The sequence below is a fragment of the Ahaetulla prasina genome, chromosome 6 (assembly GCF_028640845.1).
Source record: "Ahaetulla prasina isolate Xishuangbanna chromosome 6, ASM2864084v1, whole genome shotgun sequence".
NCBI lineage: Eukaryota > Metazoa > Chordata > Lepidosauria > Squamata > Colubridae > Ahaetulla > Ahaetulla prasina.
Window position 1 is genome coordinate 78,194,381 of NC_080544.1, and position 21,932 is coordinate 78,216,312.

Genomic DNA, 21,932 nt, shown 5'->3' on the forward strand with positions numbered 1-21,932 from the left:
GAGTGACGATTGTGCGTCGCTCATTGGAACTTTTTTTTTTACATTTTTTTACTACCACTTTGGCGAACAAATAGCATTTTTTACTATCAGTTCGGCTGAACCGGCCCGAACTGGTAGCATTTCATCCCGACATACATACATATATATGTATATGTCCATGCATAAATGAATACCTTCCTAAGTTATCCCATCACCTTTATTTTACTCCTTACTAAGATATGGGCTTGCACAAACTAATGGATATATCTCTATTAAGAATCTATGTATTAGTAAAACTCACATGCCTGTAACCTTCTTCTGGGATTAAACGGTGCATCATAGGGCAAAACTTTTTCAAGCAAGGTACTTCAAATGAGCTAAATTACAGAATGTGTCTAAAGTCTGGGAGCCATAAGTCCCACAGAATTGAAATTTGACAAATTTTATAAAAAAAATTATAACAAAAAACTATTATATATAATAAGAAATGTCATAAAACATTTCCTGCGGTCAAACCCTGATGTTTGATTGTGCTATACAGTTTAACATGGACTATTTTAAGTAGATACATGTCTGATATTTCCCTGAATTTTTAAGAATTTTTCAAATGCATTAGAAGCTTTGCTGATGACCCAAAGAGTAACAGGTCAGAACTGCAAGATAGACAGCAACTGTCACAGAGGGAATAGTTATCATTCAAAGTCATCAGCTATGTATCTCAGCAGCATGGAAGAATTTGGCCAGGGAAAGTTGTCATATCACACTGGAAATGTTCCTTGCCTCATATAACATATGCAATCCTAACAATCCAATAATAAACTGTTGCTGATCTATAAAGGAAAATTATATATGATAAAAATTTTAACTTGAGTTATAACAATATTCAATAAGAAATGTCCTTCAATTACCTATTTGTCTGGTTAACATATTCCTGATTCTGCACTATATATGAACCAGACCATTTGGAATGGGGAGACCAAACTGTTTTTAAAAGTATTACTCAAATAGCTAGATATGTAACCACTGAATACTAATGCAATAAGGACTAGAATGTCATTGCAAAGAAACCTTGGGTAGGCTGCTTAAAACTTTTAACTAAGTGGGTTATAATATAATACAGTATATAAAAGCTTAGCTTCTAAAACACAACTAGAAATAATATACAATTGTGATCATACAGCTGTAGTGATTCATAACAAGAATAAAATACCTCTAACTACAAGATATCTTTCAATGGCTTGTACCAACGCTAAAGGATCTATCTTCACAGGTCCTCCTTTCCACTGTTTCACATTAGCACAATCTGGATGTCTTTGCAGCTGGCATTTCAACTGATGTGTGTTGAAAAATTTTAAAGCTTGTGATCCTCTGTTAAGAGAAAAACTCAAGATAATTTATGAAAAACGTTGCTACATTTATTCTATTTTTAGTTTCATACAATCAATTCATTATAATAATTAAAACAATTCATCTTTTGCATTGGCTACATAGATTACATTGGTAAGGATATAGGTACTTTAATCTGTCTTTCTAATTCAAAACCTTCATAACACCATGTGATATCTTTCAGTTGATTTCAAACTATTTTGTCAAGGTGCTGTTCAAGGCAGTTTAAATTGATTAAATAGCACCTTCATACAATCTTACCCAGGACAAGATCAATTAAAAAGTGTTACCTCCTTTTGAATAAATATGTAGAGTAGTGCACAATGCACTAGTAGAAGAAACTAGTTAGATATTACTTCATTAGACATCCCATCTTTGTTAGTTTTAATCTCAATGTTCAAGCATACAAATATGGTAGGTCATTGTTTAACCTATTGTTTAATAGGTTATTGTTTTTAGTTCACATTACAGAAAAAATTCTGTAATTTTCTTTAATTCTGTAATTTTCTTCAATCTAGTCTAAAATCAACATAGACTTCCACTTTTCCAAAATTCCTACAGATGCCATAGTATGATAAATGATACAAGAACATTCAGTGAAGCTGATACCCACATCATTTAAAAGCTAGCACTTCCCAACAGTTAATTTGGTGCATTTTTAATTAGGTGAATTCCTCAAAGAGTAGCAGGGTTTTTAAGGAATTTAGGATATCAGTTAAGAAAATTATGATGGATACTAACATCAAAAATGATTTATCAATTGACAGAAACATTTATGTTAGATATCAGAATTTTCTTTTGGAAAGCTAGAGTTTTATCGTAAAACAAAAACAAAAGAAAGCATTTGGACTACAATTTCAATGACAATGTAATTTAAGAAATTTGTTTGAGATTTATATGGTGCTTCTTGGATCTTTTTCTCATAATCCATGTGGATTTTCATATATCAGGTATTCTAGCAGTTTTTATACTATAATTTTCCTCTTATAAAAATAGGAGGCAAGAATAGTTAGAAAGACAGGTTGCTTATTTATAACTATAAATCTTTTGGTTGGCATCTGCATATTCACATATACAGATTTTGTACCTGCAATAAAGCCTATCAAAAACCTTCTATAGCTAAGGTTTTTTATAGTCAAGAACAGTGGTGGATTGCTCCCGGTTCGCTCCGGTTCTGGAGAGCCGGTAGTAAAAATCTGCTGACGTTTGGAGAACCAGTAGTAATGGCTGGCTGGCCATGCCCCCAAACTGGTTCCCCAATCATCAGAGGTTTGGGTTTTTTACTTTTAAAAGCATCTTTTCTTCAACCAGAAAAAAAGGCTTTTAAAAGTAAAAAAAACAACCCTCTGATGATCGCACAGCTGAGCAGGGATCACCAGAACCCTTTAAAAAGTTTTTTTTTTTTTAAACAACCTTTTTGGCCGAAGAGGTTGTTAAAACAAAAGGTTTTAAAAGGTTCCTCTGGCAATCCCAGCTGAGTTAAGAGCTTCTGGGCTGCTATTAGGCAACTTCAACTGGGATCCTCAAAGGAGCCTTTTTTAAAAAAAAAATTCCTCTGGCCCACCCAATCCACCCTCCCCACTTACATAATTAAGTAAGCTCCTTTCAGGCTTTCTTCCTTTGGCTTCTGCAATCAGTTGCATCAGCTGCAACTGAATCTGCCTGCCTGAAATCCATGTCCTCAGTGCCTTTGATGGCTGAGGAACTCTGGGAGTTGAAGTCCACAAACCTTAAAGTTACTAAGGTTGGAGACCCCTGATCTAAAAAATATAAATAAAATAATAAAATAAAATATTTGTGCAGCTTTCTGAGATTTGGTGTGTTTCTGTAGTGTTCCACTCTAACTACACAAACACACAGAATCTCAGAAAGCTGTATGTGGCATTTTGTGTGTGTGTGTGTGTATGAGAGAGAGAGAGTCAGTTGTGTTGTGTGTTTGTAAAGTGTGAAAGTTGGTTTTTGAGCTTTTTGTGGCTGTGTGAGGTTCCTGTTGTTTCAGGGGCCATTTTGGGTGAAGTGCAGCTGCTTTTACATTGTGTGTGAGTCTGTTGTGTTGTGTTGTATTGTGTTGTGTATGTGTAAAGTGTGAATGTTGGTTTTTGAGCTTTTTGTGGCTGTGTGAAGTTCCTGCTTGTTGCAGGGGCCATTTTGGGTGAAGTGCAGCTGCTTTTACATTGTGTGTGAGTCTGTTGTGTTGTGTGTGTGTATGAGAGAGAGAGAGTCAGTTGTGTTGTGTGTTTGTAAAGTGTGAAAGTTGGTTTTTGAGCTTTTTGTGGCTGTGTGAGGTTCCTGTTGTTTCAGGGGCCATTTTGGGTGAAGTGCAGCTGCTTTTACATTGTGTGTGAGTCTGTTGTGTTGTGTTGTATTGTGTTGTGTATGTGTAAAGTGTGAATGTTGGTTTTTGAGCTTTTTGTGGCTGTGTGAAGTTCCTGCTTGTTGCAGGGGCCATTTTGGGTGAAGTGCAGCTGCTTTTACATTGTGTGTGAGTCTGAGTCTGTTGTGTTGTGTTGTATTATGTTGTGTTGTGTGTGTGTGTGTGTGTGTGTGTGTGTGTGTGTCCCTTCGCAAGGACTTGGAGGCAGCTCCTCTGAGGAAAAGAGGAGGCAGCGAAGCTCTGGATGTCCCCCGGGAGAAATTGCCCTGTCTCTGCAGCATTGGTCATGTGACTGAGTGGGCATGGCCAACTTGATGTCATTCACAGCAAGGTGCCGCCCCATCTTGCCCTGAGTGACTTAAAGTTAGCCATGCCCACTCAGTCACATGACCACCAAGCCACACCCACAAAATAAGCCACGCCTATAGAACAGGTAGTAAAAAAAAATTGGAACCCATCCCTGGTCAAGAACCTTCTATAATTGAGATTTTGGGTGGAAAACATGTCAGTATTGTCAAGGAAATTTCTCCTCTTTCCTTTCAAATTCCTAAGGATTAGCAAAGAAATACTTGAACTAGAATCACCCAGCAAGATAGACTTAAAAGAGGAAGGAGAGTGGTTTATGCAAATGCACAGATTATAAAGAACCACAGTTGCAAGTAAACAATCTATTTTCCTTTATTGTGGCCTCAGTGCAACACATGTTTGGGGGAAGTTTACCTGACAGTGGTGGTCCAGTGCTCCTATTAGATCAAAACAAATAAGAGTAATGCCCTAATTAAGAATTTCCCCTGACGCACTGACTGAATTGGGAACATATGACAAAACACAAAGGCCTTAACCAGATGCTTCTTTGTAGAAATCTGACAGAAATATACCGTTGCAAAACACTGTTGATATTGTAAAGGCCCATGTGGTGTGAATGCGTAATTCCTAATTCATTCAGAATCTACTGTACAAAAATGGACAGAAACCTGCAGTAAGGCTTTTCACAATCTCTTCAGTGAATATTAAAGGCAACTGAACAATTGCATCTGCGAACTATATTGTGGAATGAAGAGGGATTGATAAACTACTGAAACTTGTTCTGAAAATCATATTTGGATAAAATATTCTCAGGGCAAACCCACAGTGGAGAATAAAACCAGTGCTGTGAGACTCAAGAGCCATTGTACTAATGTATTAAGCTTGATTACATTAATCCACAAACTACAAACTGGAGTTCAACAGGCTAAAGCTACCGATTAAGAAGCCAATAAATTCTATTATTCCCTGCCTTTGAAAACAAAATCAATGAGTGAATTTCTTAACTGTAGAGGCAATTAAATAAAAAAAGGAATATCCTCAACAATTAACCAACTGCTAAGTGGCAGAAAAGGAATGAAGAGGAAGAGACTGTTTCCATGCATGCCAATACTGGCATAGTTCTCCAGGAAAATTTTCTTCAGCAATAGAAAATTCACAAAGCCCACATACAGTAAGTAAATGCACAGAGACCACACATGAAGAACCAGAGACACCTTTAGGGATAATGCCTTTGCAATTATTTCACAAAGGTATGATTCAAACCATGGATAACAACTGGGAAACAACCAGGAGCAAACAGGTTGTTCTCAGAATATCAAAAGAAGACCTACTATATGTAATAATAATATTGATCTAATCTACTTGAACTAAATTCAAATCAGGAGTTATTTTCTCTAAATACAAAGTACAATCTCTAGTAGTTAATGAACATGAACACCTAAGAAAATTAAACAATCAGAACATGCCTTGATTAAAATACTGGAACTATAATACAACTTGAAATTACAATAGTGACACTGCATTTAGCCTCATAGTAAATTTTTTCTGGAAAACACTTTACTGCAGATTAACAAAAACGGCATGATTGTTGGTTTTAAAAATCATTCTTTCCATATGAAAATCTATTCTTTCATAAATCAACAAGATAAGGCATGATTACATGTTATACATGGTTCATATAATGTTCTGTATTTTCCTTAAGTTATCCTACTGTATTTGGTCAATACAGATTGGTTATAGATCTATTTGGTAATGTCTCTCCCATTATAAATCATATCAAATTCACTTTGGCTACTAATGACAGAAAGGGTCATTTTCCTTTTCTCTTATATGGATACACACAGACTCAACCACTTTTTCAGTAGGGTGAGGAAGACTATTTTAGAGGCCAAAGTGTGAAGTGCGGGTAGATGAAATGGGCAAATCATATTCCGACAACTGAAGTTCATGCATCATGCCAGATTAGGAAGCTGGAGTTTTATAAATATTATATTCTTGCAACTTCTACACAAACCAATTTAAGATTTTCTGCTAATTTGGAAATACCTGTTTAGTATTTAAAGAAAAGAAACAATAAACACCATATAGCATATAATTTTACCTGTGCAGAATTCATAATACAAGGAACATGCCACAAGGAATACAAATACGTTTACCTGAGCATTAATCCTTACCTGCTCCCCGTTCCATTTCCACTTGGAAAGTCATGGACTTTAACTGGAAATTGTTCCATCTGACTAAGACAATTATTCATTTTATGGACCAATGCTAACAAAGGTGCATTTTCTAAAGGTTCTAATCTTCCAAGGGGTTCTTCTCCAGGAAGCTGTAAAAGTTAATTTTTTTTCCCATTATGTAAAAATCACAAAGCTTGAACAAGTCAACATCTAGATAATCCAAATGGACAAACAGAAATGGAACATAATTATATATTTGAAAGGGACTACTGAATTCATATAGCTCTTAATGAGGGAATTAAATTAAACAATACAGTATTATTATATTTCTTTGGGCAATACAGAAGGTATATTCCAAATGTTCAAGACAGTACAACTCTGATAGATTATAGTTCACCAAGAGCAGAATAATTGTATTTTATTTAATTTATTAACTGGTGATCATTAAACTGAATAATTTACATATCAAATAGAAAACTCAGGTATTTTTCTTTGTATGAGCTTGGCATCAAACCGTATTTCATAATTTGGCTGTCAAGCATTTACTGGGATAAAATAACCAGCATATTTATCTGGCAGAAATGTATTTAATTTATTCAAAAGATTTATTACAGAGTAGATAATGTACACTGGAATTAAAAGACCCCTATAATACTGAACAATATATGATACTTACAGGAGAAGAGAAAAACACATGAAGGAACCTTTTCAATCTGACATCTCTGCTTACAGCATCTTTTTCACCCTTTGACGTCAAGTAAAGCAGAAGCTGCTTCATAAACCCACTGTGCTGTATCTCAAATGAAGAGACATCAGACTCAGAGACTATACTACGGATTTCTACAAGGCACTCAACTCCACCATCCGCCTGAAAGAAATAGTTTCTATATAAGAACAAGGCTTAGTAATGATGGAACTATTCCATAAATGGAACAGAATCAGGTAGTTAAAAACAGAAATGAGAGAAAGATGAATGAGTACAACTGTTTTTGAAGTGCTTAAATTAATATAATAGTTGCTTTTATTAGTTTCAAAGCTCAATTCCCCCAACGTTTGATCTTCTTTAATATTTGGTTACTTTAAGATACATATTGCTAGGGAAAGTAATATTTAAATAAATAAATTAAATTATTGCAGATTAAATCCAAAATTTACTCAAATGTAAATTTCTAGTGTTTCAAACATAAGATGTGCTATAGTTTCCTGAAGAGAAAGCTTGGCCTTCCATGGACGTGCAAATCTTCATACTGGATCATTAACTGGAATGAGAATTCCATAACAACTATTATGTACTCAGCCCTGGTCAGCCCAAGTTACTTCTGTTTGTAATATTGATTTCACACATTCACAATTCGAGCTTAGTCTCTAGTTTTAGTCTATGTTCAATTGTGCTTAGTAATATCATTACAAAATTACATCTTAGAATTAAAAACAACAAGAAGCTGGTACAATTCTAATTATATCCTTAAAAATTATTTGAATAAAAACTGATAGTAACAACATAACCACCATCTTTCTTCAGCAAAAAAACTACAAGCAAGGATTTATAATCCATGAGCACAACCAAGTTTTAAAATCTGTCTTTTCCAAAGCAAAAGCTATGTCCATTAGACATTTTTACTTAAGCAAGAAGAGATATATAGTTTAAGCAGTAAAGTGCGTAATTGTCCTCCCACAAATGTTACCCTTTTATTCAAAGGCAGATGAAAAAGATATCCTAACCTGAAGGTTGAGTTGTTCAGTTGCAGTGCAAAGTCTCTGTAACACATTTAGTGCAGGGTTACTTCCATCCATATTCTCCGAACTAAAATAACGTTCCACAAATTTGTGAGCCTGTTCTTTAATCCAACTCTTAATTTTCTCTCTACAAAAAATGCACAATTTAATACATTACCACCTTTGTACTACACACATTCTCTGAACAACTCTTTGAATATATATTTATAATGTAAACAAATCATATCATTTCAGAGAGAATGAAAACTAAAAACCAAAAATTTTTCTTCCACCAGTAATCTCTTCTTATTTCAGACTGACTAGATTCTTTAACATTCCTTTTCTTTTTATAGAAACATGAAAGTCTTGTCCTACTTATTTATCTTGGTTTTAGCTTGAATGATTTGTTCTTCAATTTTTCACACATATACTCCCCATTCCTAGATAATCTCCATTATCTAACTATTGGATAACATTTCTGACTCAACATGCTCTTCAGGATCTTCTGTCACTAAGGAAGTTATAAGCTTAGTTGCTATAGACAAATCAATACATTAAAAAAACAAAAGTAAAAAGTCATGTTGAACGTTGTACAGAATTGCGTTTTATATAACAAAGCTGATTTCCATTTTTTGCGAGGGATACCTGTTGTTGGATATTGTATCTTTTGAAGCAGCTCTTGCCAGGCCACTCACACCAGCTGTACGTGCTGGTTCAATGTTGTTGCTGTTCGACTGTGTGCTTAATCTTCCCCACGTTTTAGGATTCAAACTTGCCAAGAAGGAAGATTTGGGAGATTGCGTAGCAGTAGGGCTTTTTGCTTTTAGAAAATAATGGAAAATGGAACAGACTTTAAGTTTAAAGGAACTTACGTAGGATGAATACATTTGACAATTATCTGAAGATTGTTCTAGATTAAGAGCTACCAACATTTTGTGTTTGTTAATACTCTGTATGTGATTCAACCCACAGCAAGCTGTAAGGAGTCACAGCTGCCAAGTGAATTAAAAATAGTATCATATTACCAAATGTACTTTCAAAATGAGGACATATATTCTTCATGCTTTACATACCCATATTGCTGTCACTCTTTGGTTTATATATACATATAAGCTGCCATTGTAGGCATATACCACTGTAACAGTTCTTCGGTATACGTACCAACTGTCAAGACTGTCAAGATGCTGAGGGGCCTGATGTTTGGGTGTCTGCTGACTTTTGGTGCTGACAGTCAAGCATCAACCCCCCACTACCCTGCATCAATTGCCTGGGGCAGGAAATCCCCAGGAGCAGGGGAGGAGGAGCTAGGTGAGAGCTAGGGATCAGATTCTGGCAGCACTTCTAAGTCCAGATGTATCTGTGCTGCTCAGCTCCCCAAGAAACAAAGACACAAATGCTTATAATTGAGCTATTCATCCAACTGGCCTATTTAAGAATAGCTGCCAGTAATTGTCCCTCCGCTGGAAACAACTCATCCCCTAGGATCTGCATTTTTATATCCTGCTCTGTTTTATAGCTCTGTCTAGCTGACTATCTCTCTAATGTTTGATTTCTGGACTGCAGTGAATATTTGCCGCTCTCGCTGCTGTTGCAGCTTCCTTCCCCCAATTTTCACACATATTCCTTGATTTACGAAGCACAATTGAGCCCAAAATTTATGTTGCTGAGACAGTTAAGTGAATTTTGCCCCATTTTACGACCTTTCTTGCCACAGTTGTTAAGTGAATCACTGCAATTGTTTAATTAGTAACACAATTGTTAAATGGATCTGGCTTTCCCATTGACTTTGCTTGTCAGAAGCTTGCAAAAGGTAATCACATGACCCCAAAACACTGCAATGGTCATAAATATGAATCAGCTGCCAAGCATCTGAATTTTGATCACGTGACCATGCGGATGTTGCAACAGTTGTAACTTCAAATGATCACTAAATGAGCTGTTGTAAGTAAAGGACTACCTATATTCTATCAATGCCCTATGGTTTGCCTCTGGACTTAACTGGGGAGAAACAGACTCAGGCTCAATCCCTCCAAGACGGAGTGGCTGTGGATGCCGGCACCCCGGTACAGTCAGCGAGTTAGTGGCCCCAAAGGAGGTGGTTCGCAACTTGGGTGTCCTCCTGGACGGACGGCTGTCCTTTGATGAACATCTGGCGGCCGTCTCCAGGAGGGCTTTCTACCAAGTTCGCTTGGTCCGCCAGTTGCGTCCCTTCCTTGACCGGGATGCCTTATGCACAGTCACTCACGCTCTGGTCACGTCTCGGTTGGATTACTGCAATGCTCTCTACATGGGGCTGCCCTTGAGGTGCACCCGGAGGCTACAGTTAGTCCAGAATGCGGCTGCACGAGTAGTAACGGGAGCCGCTCGCAGCTCCCATGTAACATCACTGCTGCGTAGTCTGCACTGGCTTCCTGTGGTCTTTCAGGTGCGCTTCAAGATTCTGGTTACCACCTTTAAAGCGCTCCATGGCTTAGGACCCGGGTACTTACGAGACCGCCTGCTGTTACCCTATGCCTCCCACCGACCCATACGCTCTCACAGAGAAGGTCTCCTCAGGGTGCCGTCCGCCAAACAGTGTCGGCTGGCGGCCCCCAGGAGTAGGGCCTTCTCTGTTGGAGCATCGACGCTCTGGAATGAACTTCCTACTGGCCTACGTCAAGTGCCTGATCTTCGGACCTTCCGTCGTGAGCTAAAAACATATTTATTTATTCAAGCGGGACTGGCATAATGTTTTAATAGTTTTAATCTTAAATTGGAGTTTTTATTGGGTTTTTTAAAATCTTTTATAATTTTAAATTTAAACTTTTAATTATCAGCCTTTTGTAATTTGCTAGGTTTTAATTGTTGGTTTTAATTGTATATGTATTGTGTTTTATTTTTGGCTGTACACCGCCCTGAGTCCTTCGGGAGAAGGGCGGTATAAAAATTTAATAAATAAATAAATAAAATAAATAAATAAATAAATAAACTCTAAACCATTTGCGCTATGCCTAGCTATCAAGACAGACTTTTATTTCCCTGTGTTTTCCAGGGCAAGCATGCATCTGAACAGTCAATTCTTTGTAATTCCCTGCAATACTACTCATCATTAAACCTTTTCTAAATCAAACTGTTCTGGGTGCTCAGCCTGAAACAAGACATCAACCTGGTTTTTAAAAAACATTGTGTGTGTTTGCATTTAGAAAGGGATTTTTTTTTAATATTAGAAAATGTGCTGTTATTTGATTTCTCTCTATTACTGTAATACTGTGGGTCACCAAAATGTCATAATTCCTGTTTTTTTCCCCCCTCCCAAGCAAATCAAAGTAACTGCAAATAAATAATAACTAGCATACAGTTACTTAAGGTTAAGCCAGGATGTTCCAGATTCTAGATTTTTATTTCATATTATGTACCAAATATTTAACTGCTTGCTTATCCATTCATTTAAACATGTATACTGTTGGTTTCAATGAAAGGATTCACAGCAGTTTACAGCAAAAAAACAAAAAGTATGTTATTTCTTATCACAAGCTATGATAAGAAATAATAAAACATCCAAGGTAATAGGACTTAAATGCAGGATTAGAATATCCATGGCATATTTAAAAATTAAATATTTCAAACATTTTAGATGTGAAAAAAAACCCTGATGGCATTTGTACATTGAAGAGAAGCCCTATGAAACAGTTTGTATTGTCAAGAAGGAGGAAACCTTGATGTCAGTGAAAGGCTTTTCTAGAAGATGGTATTTCAGCAGAAAAGCAGTACCACTGGCAACAACCCGAAAATTTCTCAGAAGTGGGTTATCCCAGCAGTTTCACTTGAGATAGTTTTGTTGGCTAGCATAATACTAGCTAAACTATGTGGCTGGAAGAAACCTAGACCTCAATTTATTTTAATAATTTACAATACCTGGTTCGACAAAACTTACCTTGATTGTCTACTTTGTCCTCATCTCTGGGAGGTGAATATTTTGGCCTTCGGGGTCCACGTTTTGGCAATCTTTTTCTCTTCAAAACATCACTTAATCGGCTATTGAATCAAAGCACATTATATATCAGGCTTATTCATGTGGCTTCACATTTCAACAAATATCAGTTTAAATACATATGGATTTTAAATGATCCTACTAGATACACTTGGTCAGCAGTGTAACATTTTAATATTTAAGCATTGTTTAGAAGACAAATATTTGCCTTGATACTCAGGTAATTTGTACTACTTTTTCATTTTCACGGCTTAAAAAAACAGGTTGCGACAGGTTGGCAAATAGTTTATTGAATATTAGCTACTGATATGTATTTTAAAAGATCAAAGACAGCTAGAACAAAAAATGCAGACTTTAAAAAAATGCATGTAGGAGAAAGTCCAAAAAAATTTTTTTATATATATATATTTTGTTTACATTTATACCCCGTCCTTCTCCGAAGACTCAGGGCGGCTTACAGTGTATAAGGCACTGTAAAATTATTACAACAATACTAACATCCAATTATGTTGACTTCTTTTTAAAACTCACTCATTAAATATTGAATCACAACGTTCTTCGCTCCAATTTTCTTTATATGCAAATAAAGAATAGAAAATTTTGAACAGGTTGATAGACACCTTAGGAGGATATCTGAATCAGAGATCCAGTCAAGTTAACTCACCCCTGTGGACTCAGGTCCAAAGAGTCTTCCCTGCTATGCTGTAAGCTTGGAGAACCTAAGTCTGAAGCAGCATTGCTAGCAGTAGTGGCTGTTCCAGTGCTTACTGTTGTAGTAGCACTAAGAGTTCCTGAGCCATTAGTGCAAGCCTTGGGGGGACTTGTCAGTAAAGCCTCTGATTCTGCTAAATTTTTCACCTGGTGCATAACTCCTGAAAAAAGTGACAGAATTTATAGCTCATGAGATGAAAATTTTATTTGGATAGAAGCAACATGATTTAATAATTACTTTAAAAAAATCAATGTTGCATGTACACTCAAAGATCATGATGCCCAGTATTGTATAGGCTAATGATCACAAGTGTTCCAAAGTTACCCTACTTGCAAACAGTAGTATGATAAAATAAAATATAATGTAAAATACTTAAATCAAGTTTACTCTACAAAAACAAGTAAGTGGAAAAAATGAACTTATTCAACAATTCTTTGACAGCTAACCAAAACAAGAAAACAGTTTCCTCTCATAAATAAAAGTACAGATGTTTCTTGCTGCCTACAGACTCAGAAACAAGCAAATGTTTCCCAAACCATTTTCCCATATTAAACATCTACACTTCAAATTTGCTTAAAAGAAGTAGGAAGAAGAAAGAGAAGATGTAGTAGGGGAATGCCGGGAAAAGACATGTCAATGAGGGTGAGGGTATCAAAATGCTTGGATTTCAAATCATTTCAAATTTAAAATATCCTGTTTGGACCAACAGCCGATTTGTGTAAGTACAGACTGTCTTGTTCATTTGGGTTCTGGTTCAAGCTCCAAACACTTTCAAGATGGCTGAAATATTGTTTAAAATTCAAAACAAATAATGAATTCAAAACAGGAAAATTAGTTTGATTTTGAAACATTTTTCACAATCTTAAATATATGATGAGAGGCAACATATCATCATGGTTAATGTGCTGGACTGAAACTGAAGAAGCCCAGATTCTAATCTCCTTTAGGTATGGAAGCCAGTTGGGTGATGTTTTACCATTCTTTATCAGCCCTAGACAGGAAATCAAAAATTATCCCCAAAGAAATAATGGCAAACCACCAAGAAAACTGCACAGAATTTTCCAAGAAGTCATCAGAATCATAACTGATTCAAGAGCACTTAAAAGAAAAGGATAGCAACTTGTCTTCAGGTTGTCCCTCTTGTATGCAACTGCCCCTTCTTGAAACTGCTTCTCCAGCTAGGAGATTGAGGCAGCTCATTCAGCCCCAAAACCTTTCTGTGGCCAGTAAACCTTTCTGCGCACTAAATGTTAGTGCTAGAACTCATTAGAAGGATTGTGGCGATGTCAGCCAATCGCCAGCCTTGTAAGGTAGACAAGAACCACACCTGGTTGAACTAATCCAATTTTATTGTAAGGTTACATTAGCAATCTTGTTAGAATGAAAGTACTTATCCCCTCATCTTTCTTTTTAGTGCCTGAAAAACTAGGGAGAGTGTGGACTAAATTGCCTTTCATCAGACCATTGTCTATGATGTGGGTTTTCTTCCAGTCTCCAAAGGTCATTCTCACATATCATTATAGGGAGCTCTATCAAGTCCTTACAGCCTAAGAATCACAGAGCATGAAATTTAATTTTCATAGTTCTACAAATATTGAATTTATAACTAGTTGATTATTACCTTATACTTTGCATATAATCAAAACTGTATGTAGGATACCAAATACCAGAATCCAGTCAAAAGTTACCATTACCTTCTCTCCTGAAGTAAACACTAAAAATGTCAGGTAATTTTTGCATTAAAATTTCTGCCATCTGAAGGGCTCCAACAACTATCTTAAGATCTTGACTTGACAGCATAGAGGCAATATGACTGTAATAACCAAACCACAAAAAAGAACATTATGGAAAATGCAATTTAACTTTGATAATTGTTTGATATTTATGATATTTTCACTACTCAGCACAATGCAGAAGATGAGGAGGAAAAGTATATTGAAAATAAGATTAGCAACACACTTTAGATTTCTACTGCATACCCAATATGCTAATATGCAAATCCTACAATGGAACAACTAAGTCCTACAATGGAACTTGAGTTTATTATTTGCCAGACTGTAAATTTTTCAAAAATAGCGTGGAAAATAACTATACATTCATAAATATTTTGCATTTATTTATTATCTTTATTGCTGAATATTTGACTCAATTGTCATTGAGAAGTACTACAAATTTGAGAAAGTAAATCTACAATTCTTTACCTAAAGAAAACATAAGATACAGAATTGGATTATGTTTTGCACTAATATGTAGTTGAGGGCTGGTGACTGGATGCAGCAGGTAAAGTGGTACATGACAGAAGTAAAAGTAAAAAAAGCAAAACGTTAAGTATAGGGCACATATGCATACACACGCACACACTATACACACACATACACACACATATTATTGTAGAGAGCCCCTAGATATGTTATGTAGAATTTGGGATGGAACAAGGTGTACAGCTATGAAAATTAGCATATAAAATGATATAATTATTGTGACAGAGAAATGGAAGTAAGTAGATGAGAGTTGGCATAGTGTTTTAAACAGATGGGAAAATTAAGAAATTTTAAGAAATGCAAATACTGGTAGAAAGCTGGTAAATAGTATGTGGTCTATTACAAAGAATGAATATTTGTCAAAATAAGATGAATTGGTACAAAGGAAATCCTGTTTATGCCTGCTTTGTTATGTAGAAGAGCTGGGAATGTCAGGAAAGAAAAGTTATATTGAATGCAATGAAATAAGGAAGAAATGTAGACACTGTAACATGAAGGAATGGGGTAAAAACAAATGAATGCTAAATGAGAATGGGAACTGAATTAGCCAATAAAAAACAAGTCCTGTGAAGCGGTTTGGTGATTCATAGGGAATAAGTGAAGAATTTGTAATCAATAAATAGAGAAAGGAAGAATGAATGGGTCAAAGAGGAAGAGACAACTGAATTTTCGTTGGATGGACATGAACTTCAAAAAGAAGCTATAAGAAGTTAAAGAATAAAGGCAATAAAGAATACCATATGATAGAAGCAAGGATGGTTTGCAAGGAGAGGCAAATAACACTGATGTGAACTATTGTTACCTGTATTTCCTTTTCCTGTCTCACACCTTGAAATTTTTATCCTATTATTTTTTACTCTTTTTGCATATTTTGTATAATGTTTCTCATTAGCTCTTTATTTCCTTTGTATCAATAGGCCACACTAAAACTTTCCTAAAGGCAATTTGTCAGTAATATGATAGGAAATAAGATTAATTTTGGGATGGCATTTTCCAGTATATTAAACTTGTTAAAGTACAAAGCTGAACACCACAAACAAGCTGAGAAAAATTTTAGCAAGAACTTGCAGGCTGCACAAATAAAATTTTGAATGGAAAAATATCAAGATGAGGAGGTATGTTGAACAACAAGAGAAATGTGTGCTCTAAGATAAAGAGAGATCCAGCTGCATCTCAAGATACTTATATTTACTACTTATGCGTCCTGCAACATGCAGTGCAAAAAATTAATACTGGCACTAGTTTTTTGATCATTTATTCCAAGTAATATTTAGGCAAAAAGAAGCCAATGACCTCAATGCCTTTCTCATTCCCACTTGCAAGAATGACAAAACTAATCAACTACAAAGCTGAAAGTGCAATTTCCTAACACTATGGGATAATGAACAGAAATGTGAGAGCCTCAATTATTAATAAAGGGAAGAAGGCTAAAATACAGCCTGGTTTTATTCTTCTCTTAGTAGTAATATTTCCATCAGTAACATCTGACTCTCAACATGGGGTTAAAATAGTCTGAATAATAAAAATCAATATTTTATCCACTGTGTTTTCTCTCATAGCCTCTCCAATGGAATCAGATCAAAAGCTGATTTGAAATCCATGAAGGTAACCTTTTGACAGTGAAATATAATTTTTAGCTAAATGGTACTGTTCAACAGTCCAAACTGAACAGTTGACTCTGAATCCAGTGTATTCCTCAGCAAAAATATTTTCACTTGGACTCAAACCAATAATTTTAAATAAATGTTTGCATATAGCTTTCTTACTCTATTAAACAGGAATATTCGATAATGGCCTGATTCTACTCAAACAGGAAATGTGGATTAATATAAATAAATAAAACAGAGGCACTTAATATGAAATAATAAACATCTAATGTTGATTATAACATTCTCAATAATTCTCACTGTAGCTATAATTGCCAAATACAGAAACTTTAAACAATTAAATATCTTAATTAAATTAAATTATTAAAATTTCAAGACACTGGTTTCAGCAAAACTCAAGTATTTTTATAGTATCATTCACAACAAAGATATAAATTAATAAGCACCTTGATACAGCATGATTTTTCAGTACATCCTTCAGAAGTTCAGCATCAGCAAAATAAATTATTCTAAGAATGGCTCTAAGGCACTTATGTCTAACAGCAGGTCCGGCTGAAGAACTATACACTTCATAGAGAACACCAAATAAGGTTTTAATAAAAGATTTAGCTAGATCTGGATCTTCTTTCATTAGCTGTGCTCGAGCATCATCCTTCTTTGATTCTGGATGTCCGCCTGTAAAAGGATAGATAGATGGTTAATTATTTGCATTGCACTAAATGTACACATAGTATTCAATTTGATTCCATTCCATTTATATATTATAGCATTCTTTTAGAAAACATTTGATACTTTTACATTTACAAAAAATATCATAAATTTCCCAGTAACTGACTAAATTTCAAACTAAGCACTAGGAAATAAGTAACCTTTCTTAAAGTTTTGTTGAATATTTATTCATTTTTTATTTTGTCTTTATTACTTTATAACCAACTCAAGGCAGTGAACATACATACCCCGTGTTTCCCCGAAAATAAGACCCTGTCTTATATTTTTTGGAATCCCAAAATAAATGCTTGGCCTTATTTTGAGGGAGGTCTTATTCTTTTGGGGTGCGTGGAGCAAGACAGGGCTCCTCTTGCTGTCTTACCTGATTTCCAGCTCTGCCTCTCTAACCCTAACCAGAGGAAATGGCGGGGATTGGCTGTGCATGTGATTAAATTTTGGGGGGGAGGGGTCATTTTGGGGTGTGTGTCTTATTTTAGCACATGCACATAAAAGCCTGATTGGGCTTATTATCAGGGGATATCTTATTTTTGGGGAAACAGGGTAATAGTCCTTCCTCCTCCAATTTTCCCCACAATATTTATCCAGTGAGGTGGGTTAGCTAAGCAAGAGTGACTGATTTAAAGTTACTCAGCTGGCTGTCAATGCTACAACTCACAGTCTCCTGGTTTCTAGACCAACAACTGTTACACCAAGCTAACACTCAATGTTTTAGAAAAGAATATGAACCATAAAAAATGAAGGACATATTTAAAATATAAATAAAACAGTCAAATTCAAATAACATTCAAGTAAATAAACATGGGATCTAAAATGTCAGAGTTTTGCAATATATTCTTAATTACTTACAAAGTTAAGGCATATATCACTTCTGTAGTCTGTAACCAAGCACTGGCAAGTCCACTTACCTCTTTCATTCCACACTGAAAGAAATATTCTCCCTTGGGATTTGAAGCATAGCATTCTACCACCACTGAGTGAGATCCAACAGAATAGCACAAATCTCACTGTAACTTACTATACTACTCTATCAGACCTGAATCATGAAAAAGCTACCCGTATAAAGCCATGCTAGGATATGTAATTTAGAAACCTATGCCTAAATATGCCTAAAACTCTATGATTCTAGAAGAAGCAGAATACGTGGCCAAACCTGCTCACTGAAACCTCTGGGATAATATGCAGTTCAATAATTTACTAGAATGCCTTCTACAAGATATTAGTAACCCACGGTGGGATCTGCTTTTTGAATTATGAATATATAAAACTAGTGGATTTACTCCAGGTAGATTAACAGCTTGGACCACTAACAGGGATACCACTGCTCAATTACATCTCCTTTAGACAAGAAACTCTGACAAAAATTACTTATACTCTCATTCCGTGCTGATTGGGCTATTGCAATGTGTTCTACCTGAAGTTACCTTTAAATATGAAGCAATATAAGTATTTTGTGGGCAGTGCACTGGCCCCCAACATTTTTGAGTACAATTATCGCCCTCTGCTATACAGACACAGGTTACCTGCAAAATTATCTCCTCCAAGGTGAAATAAATTTAGACAATAGCATTAATGCCAGGCATCCTACCTGGCCTGAAGTAGGCTTTTTAAAAAAATTATTGTTGTTTTACGGTTTTTTACTGTTGTTACTATTTCATCGTGACCATATGGAATTGGAATATGGAATGGTGGCTGCATAGAAAATTAGAAATAAATGTATGAAAAAAATAAATTGCAAGACTACACAGGAAGCACTCTTCAGTGACAAAAATAAAATAGTGCTTACTAGTACTGGTATTGGCTAGAGGATTGGGTTTTCTTTGAATGGCACGTGCTGTTCCAGTATCCTCATTGATCTGCTGCATAGAATTAAAGTCAATTGTATAAACACGCCCCAATGTAGACAGACTTATTTCATCTTCACCAACCTGATGAGCTGCCTGAAAACAAATATATATGTTTAAATACAAGTACAAATTACTTCAGGACAACTTCCTCTTCTTCCTATCCAGCAACACATTTCGAGTAATCACAGTATGATTTAAATGGCTTAAGTCACATACAATACTAAACCACAGTGGGTGGGTTAATTGCTTCTGCTTCAGTAGGATTTTTTAAACCACCATTTTGGCTTAATGTCATATGGAAATCAGGTCTATGAGTTCATCTAACTTTATATGTGACTAATGTCAGAATAATATTTTTTAAAGTTTATTGGATTTTTGTTTGATTGATTGTTTAACAATCTTGATTTTGTTTAATCTATCCTGTGATCCTGCTGAAGGACAATAGACATATCTTTTCAACAGCAATATATACAATATTAGGAAGAAATACATTTTAATCATTCAGATAAAGCAAATAAATGATTCAGTAATTTATGAATACTGAATTCATAAGTATCACATCTTGCCAACTAGTGCTAATTCCAAAGATCTACCTGCAATTCACAGTTGAAATTTGATTAGAAGTTGTTCCATTTATGACAGTGGATAAGTGATGTCCAACCCCCTATATAAAATGCAGATGTTTATATGCTGATGTTACTACCTCAATTATCCGGCTATCAATTCTGTTATAGGGATGCCAGAGACCCCTGTCATCTCGCCACTGCCATATTGCACCATCTGTGTTTTGCGCATTTCCTTTCTTTAGCATAATGTCAACAGCAAAAATTCCTTCTTTAGGTAAGCATGGCATCAATTCACTAAAAAGAACAAGCCAACATTTTAACAGTAAATGTGTGTTTTAGTAACAGCATTCATCTCATTTTAGGTATTATGAAATATGATCCTGGACAAAAACTGAATAATAATTTCAGATAAAACCTACCAGATAAGTGAAGTAAGTTCATACAGTTCTTGAGGACTTCTTGGAACAAGATCAATTTGTTCCTGACAACTCCCATTTGATGCTCCACAAAGAAGAAAGTGAAGCGTTTCTGCAATATCTTTAATAAAACCCACACAATTAGAATATTAGTTTCTGCTATAATGGATAATCAACATGTTGCTTTGAAAATATATATTAGGCAGATTTACATGATGGAATATCTGTGTGGAAATGGTTATATATGCTAGTTTTACATCTAGGGTAGGGTAGGGTTTTTTGTGGCTTATGCAAAGCCAGATTATTTGTTGATGATTCCATAAATTTACTTGTAAAATGCCATGAATCAGCTGGAATCAATAACCTATGAATAACTGTGTTTGATAAAATAAACAAATGCAACGTCAGAACATAAATAAATTGAATATGCTATGAAAACCCAATTTTTAACTACATGAATTAGGTTCTTAGACACAACAATTGAAAAAAAGCCAAACCACAACACTGATTACTTCACATGCCCTTGAAGGCAGGAAGATATGACACACTGCAAGATAGGCATTATTTTCCTTCTGTATGTTTGTCTAGGCAAGTTTCATGACATACAACAATTGAAAAATATATTGTGGCCTTCTCAAGAAGTTTGAAATTATCACATTTTTTTTAGAATGAGGCTCTTCTGTACAAACATATAGACTTAGTATTAGGGTCCTACTCTCTTTTAGTTCCCCAATCTTCTGACACCTGATTCATAATTAATTTTGTCAACAAACAAAATCAATTCAAATAAATAAGGTTTTGTACTTTGAACACCTTCATTACTTGGCATGCCACTGATATCTATCACCACAGATCTTTGGAGTCTCTTTTCTACGGCTACCCACTAAATAAAACTTAGTACAGTACGTGTGGAGTGCTTCGCGCTCTGTGAGCTTTGTTGTTTTCTTGCAGAGGTTTCATTACCTGGCTAGATAACATCTTCAGTGCTGGAAGGGAATGGAGTTTGTTCTTTGTTATATATAGTAACTTGGCCTGTCAGGGTTGATGAGGGTGTTGTTTTCTCCTTGGTAGTTCCTTGATTAAGCTATTGCTTACTGCTTGCTTGTCTGAGTTGGTAGTTCCCTTATTAGGGTATTGTTTGTTTGTCTTAATCTTTACTGCTTGTTTGTCTTAATCTTTATTTATTTGGGTGTTGATTGCTGACAATGTCAAAAATGCTGACATTTTTTATTTTTTACCTTTTTGTCTGTTTTGAATGGTATGTAAATGTGATTTGTCTCTTATGTCCCTGCTGATTTGTCTGCCAAGCTTCCAGGAATTCCGTAGTGTTTTTGGATTTAACTTGGTCAACCATCTTCACAGATTTCCAGTTGAAACTATGGCTAAGTCTGTCCATATGTTCTAAAATTTAGGAATTTTCATTGTATATTCTGTCTGTCCTACATAGTGGCTGTTACAATTCTTACACGTATTGTACATCACTTCTGTTTTTTTCTTCATTCGTTACTGGGTAATTTGGTTTATTTAAGATGATTTGGAGGCCTTTCATTGATTTATGTGCTATGGTAGTGATATGTGGTTGTACTAGTCTGTGTTGCTTCTACATTTGATGTATGGCAGTGTTATCCTTGTCATACTGTTGGTTAGACTGTAGTGGATTGAATGGTAAGGCACCTTCTGATAAACAATGTGTGGGTATATTTCTTGTTGGGAGGTGCTGTATAAGCAGTCTGTTTCCTTCTTCTGGCATTCTGAGTTGCTGCAGTATGTTTCTGCTCATGTATATTATGTTTTTACATAGCTTTTACAGTGGGAGGTGAGGTTGTTACTTTGGTAATGGAACACTTGGTTAGTATGGATGGTTGTTGATAAGGATATCCAGGAAGAGT

The 21,932-nt window shown here is 35.4% G+C and overlaps 1 protein-coding gene across 4 annotated transcripts in view; it reads right to left on the reverse strand.

Annotated features, from left to right (window-relative positions):
- TRIP12 (thyroid hormone receptor interactor 12) overlaps positions 1-21,932 on the reverse strand; it is a 93,083-nt gene that overhangs the window by 21,883 nt on the left and 49,268 nt on the right. For 3 of the 4 annotated variants that reach the window (XM_058188883.1, XM_058188880.1, XM_058188881.1), the window contains 12 exons: positions 20,047-20,164; positions 19,765-19,921; positions 19,001-19,154; positions 16,935-17,163; positions 14,315-14,433; positions 12,573-12,780; positions 11,852-11,952; positions 8,584-8,758; positions 7,945-8,086; positions 6,899-7,090; positions 6,220-6,371; positions 1,190-1,362 (listed from right to left, as the gene is read on the reverse strand). In XM_058188883.1, coding sequence (XP_058044866.1) covers positions 1,190-1,362; positions 6,220-6,371; positions 6,899-7,090; positions 7,945-8,086; positions 8,584-8,758; positions 11,852-11,952; positions 12,573-12,780; positions 14,315-14,433; positions 16,935-17,163; positions 19,001-19,154; positions 19,765-19,921; positions 20,047-20,164 — 1,920 coding nt within the window. The remainder of the gene's footprint in view (positions 1-1,189; positions 1,363-6,219; positions 6,372-6,898; positions 7,091-7,944; positions 8,087-8,583; positions 8,759-11,851; positions 11,953-12,572; positions 12,781-14,314; positions 14,434-16,934; positions 17,164-19,000; positions 19,155-19,764; positions 19,922-20,046; positions 20,165-21,932) is intronic. The other variant, XM_058188882.1, reaches the window with a different exon arrangement.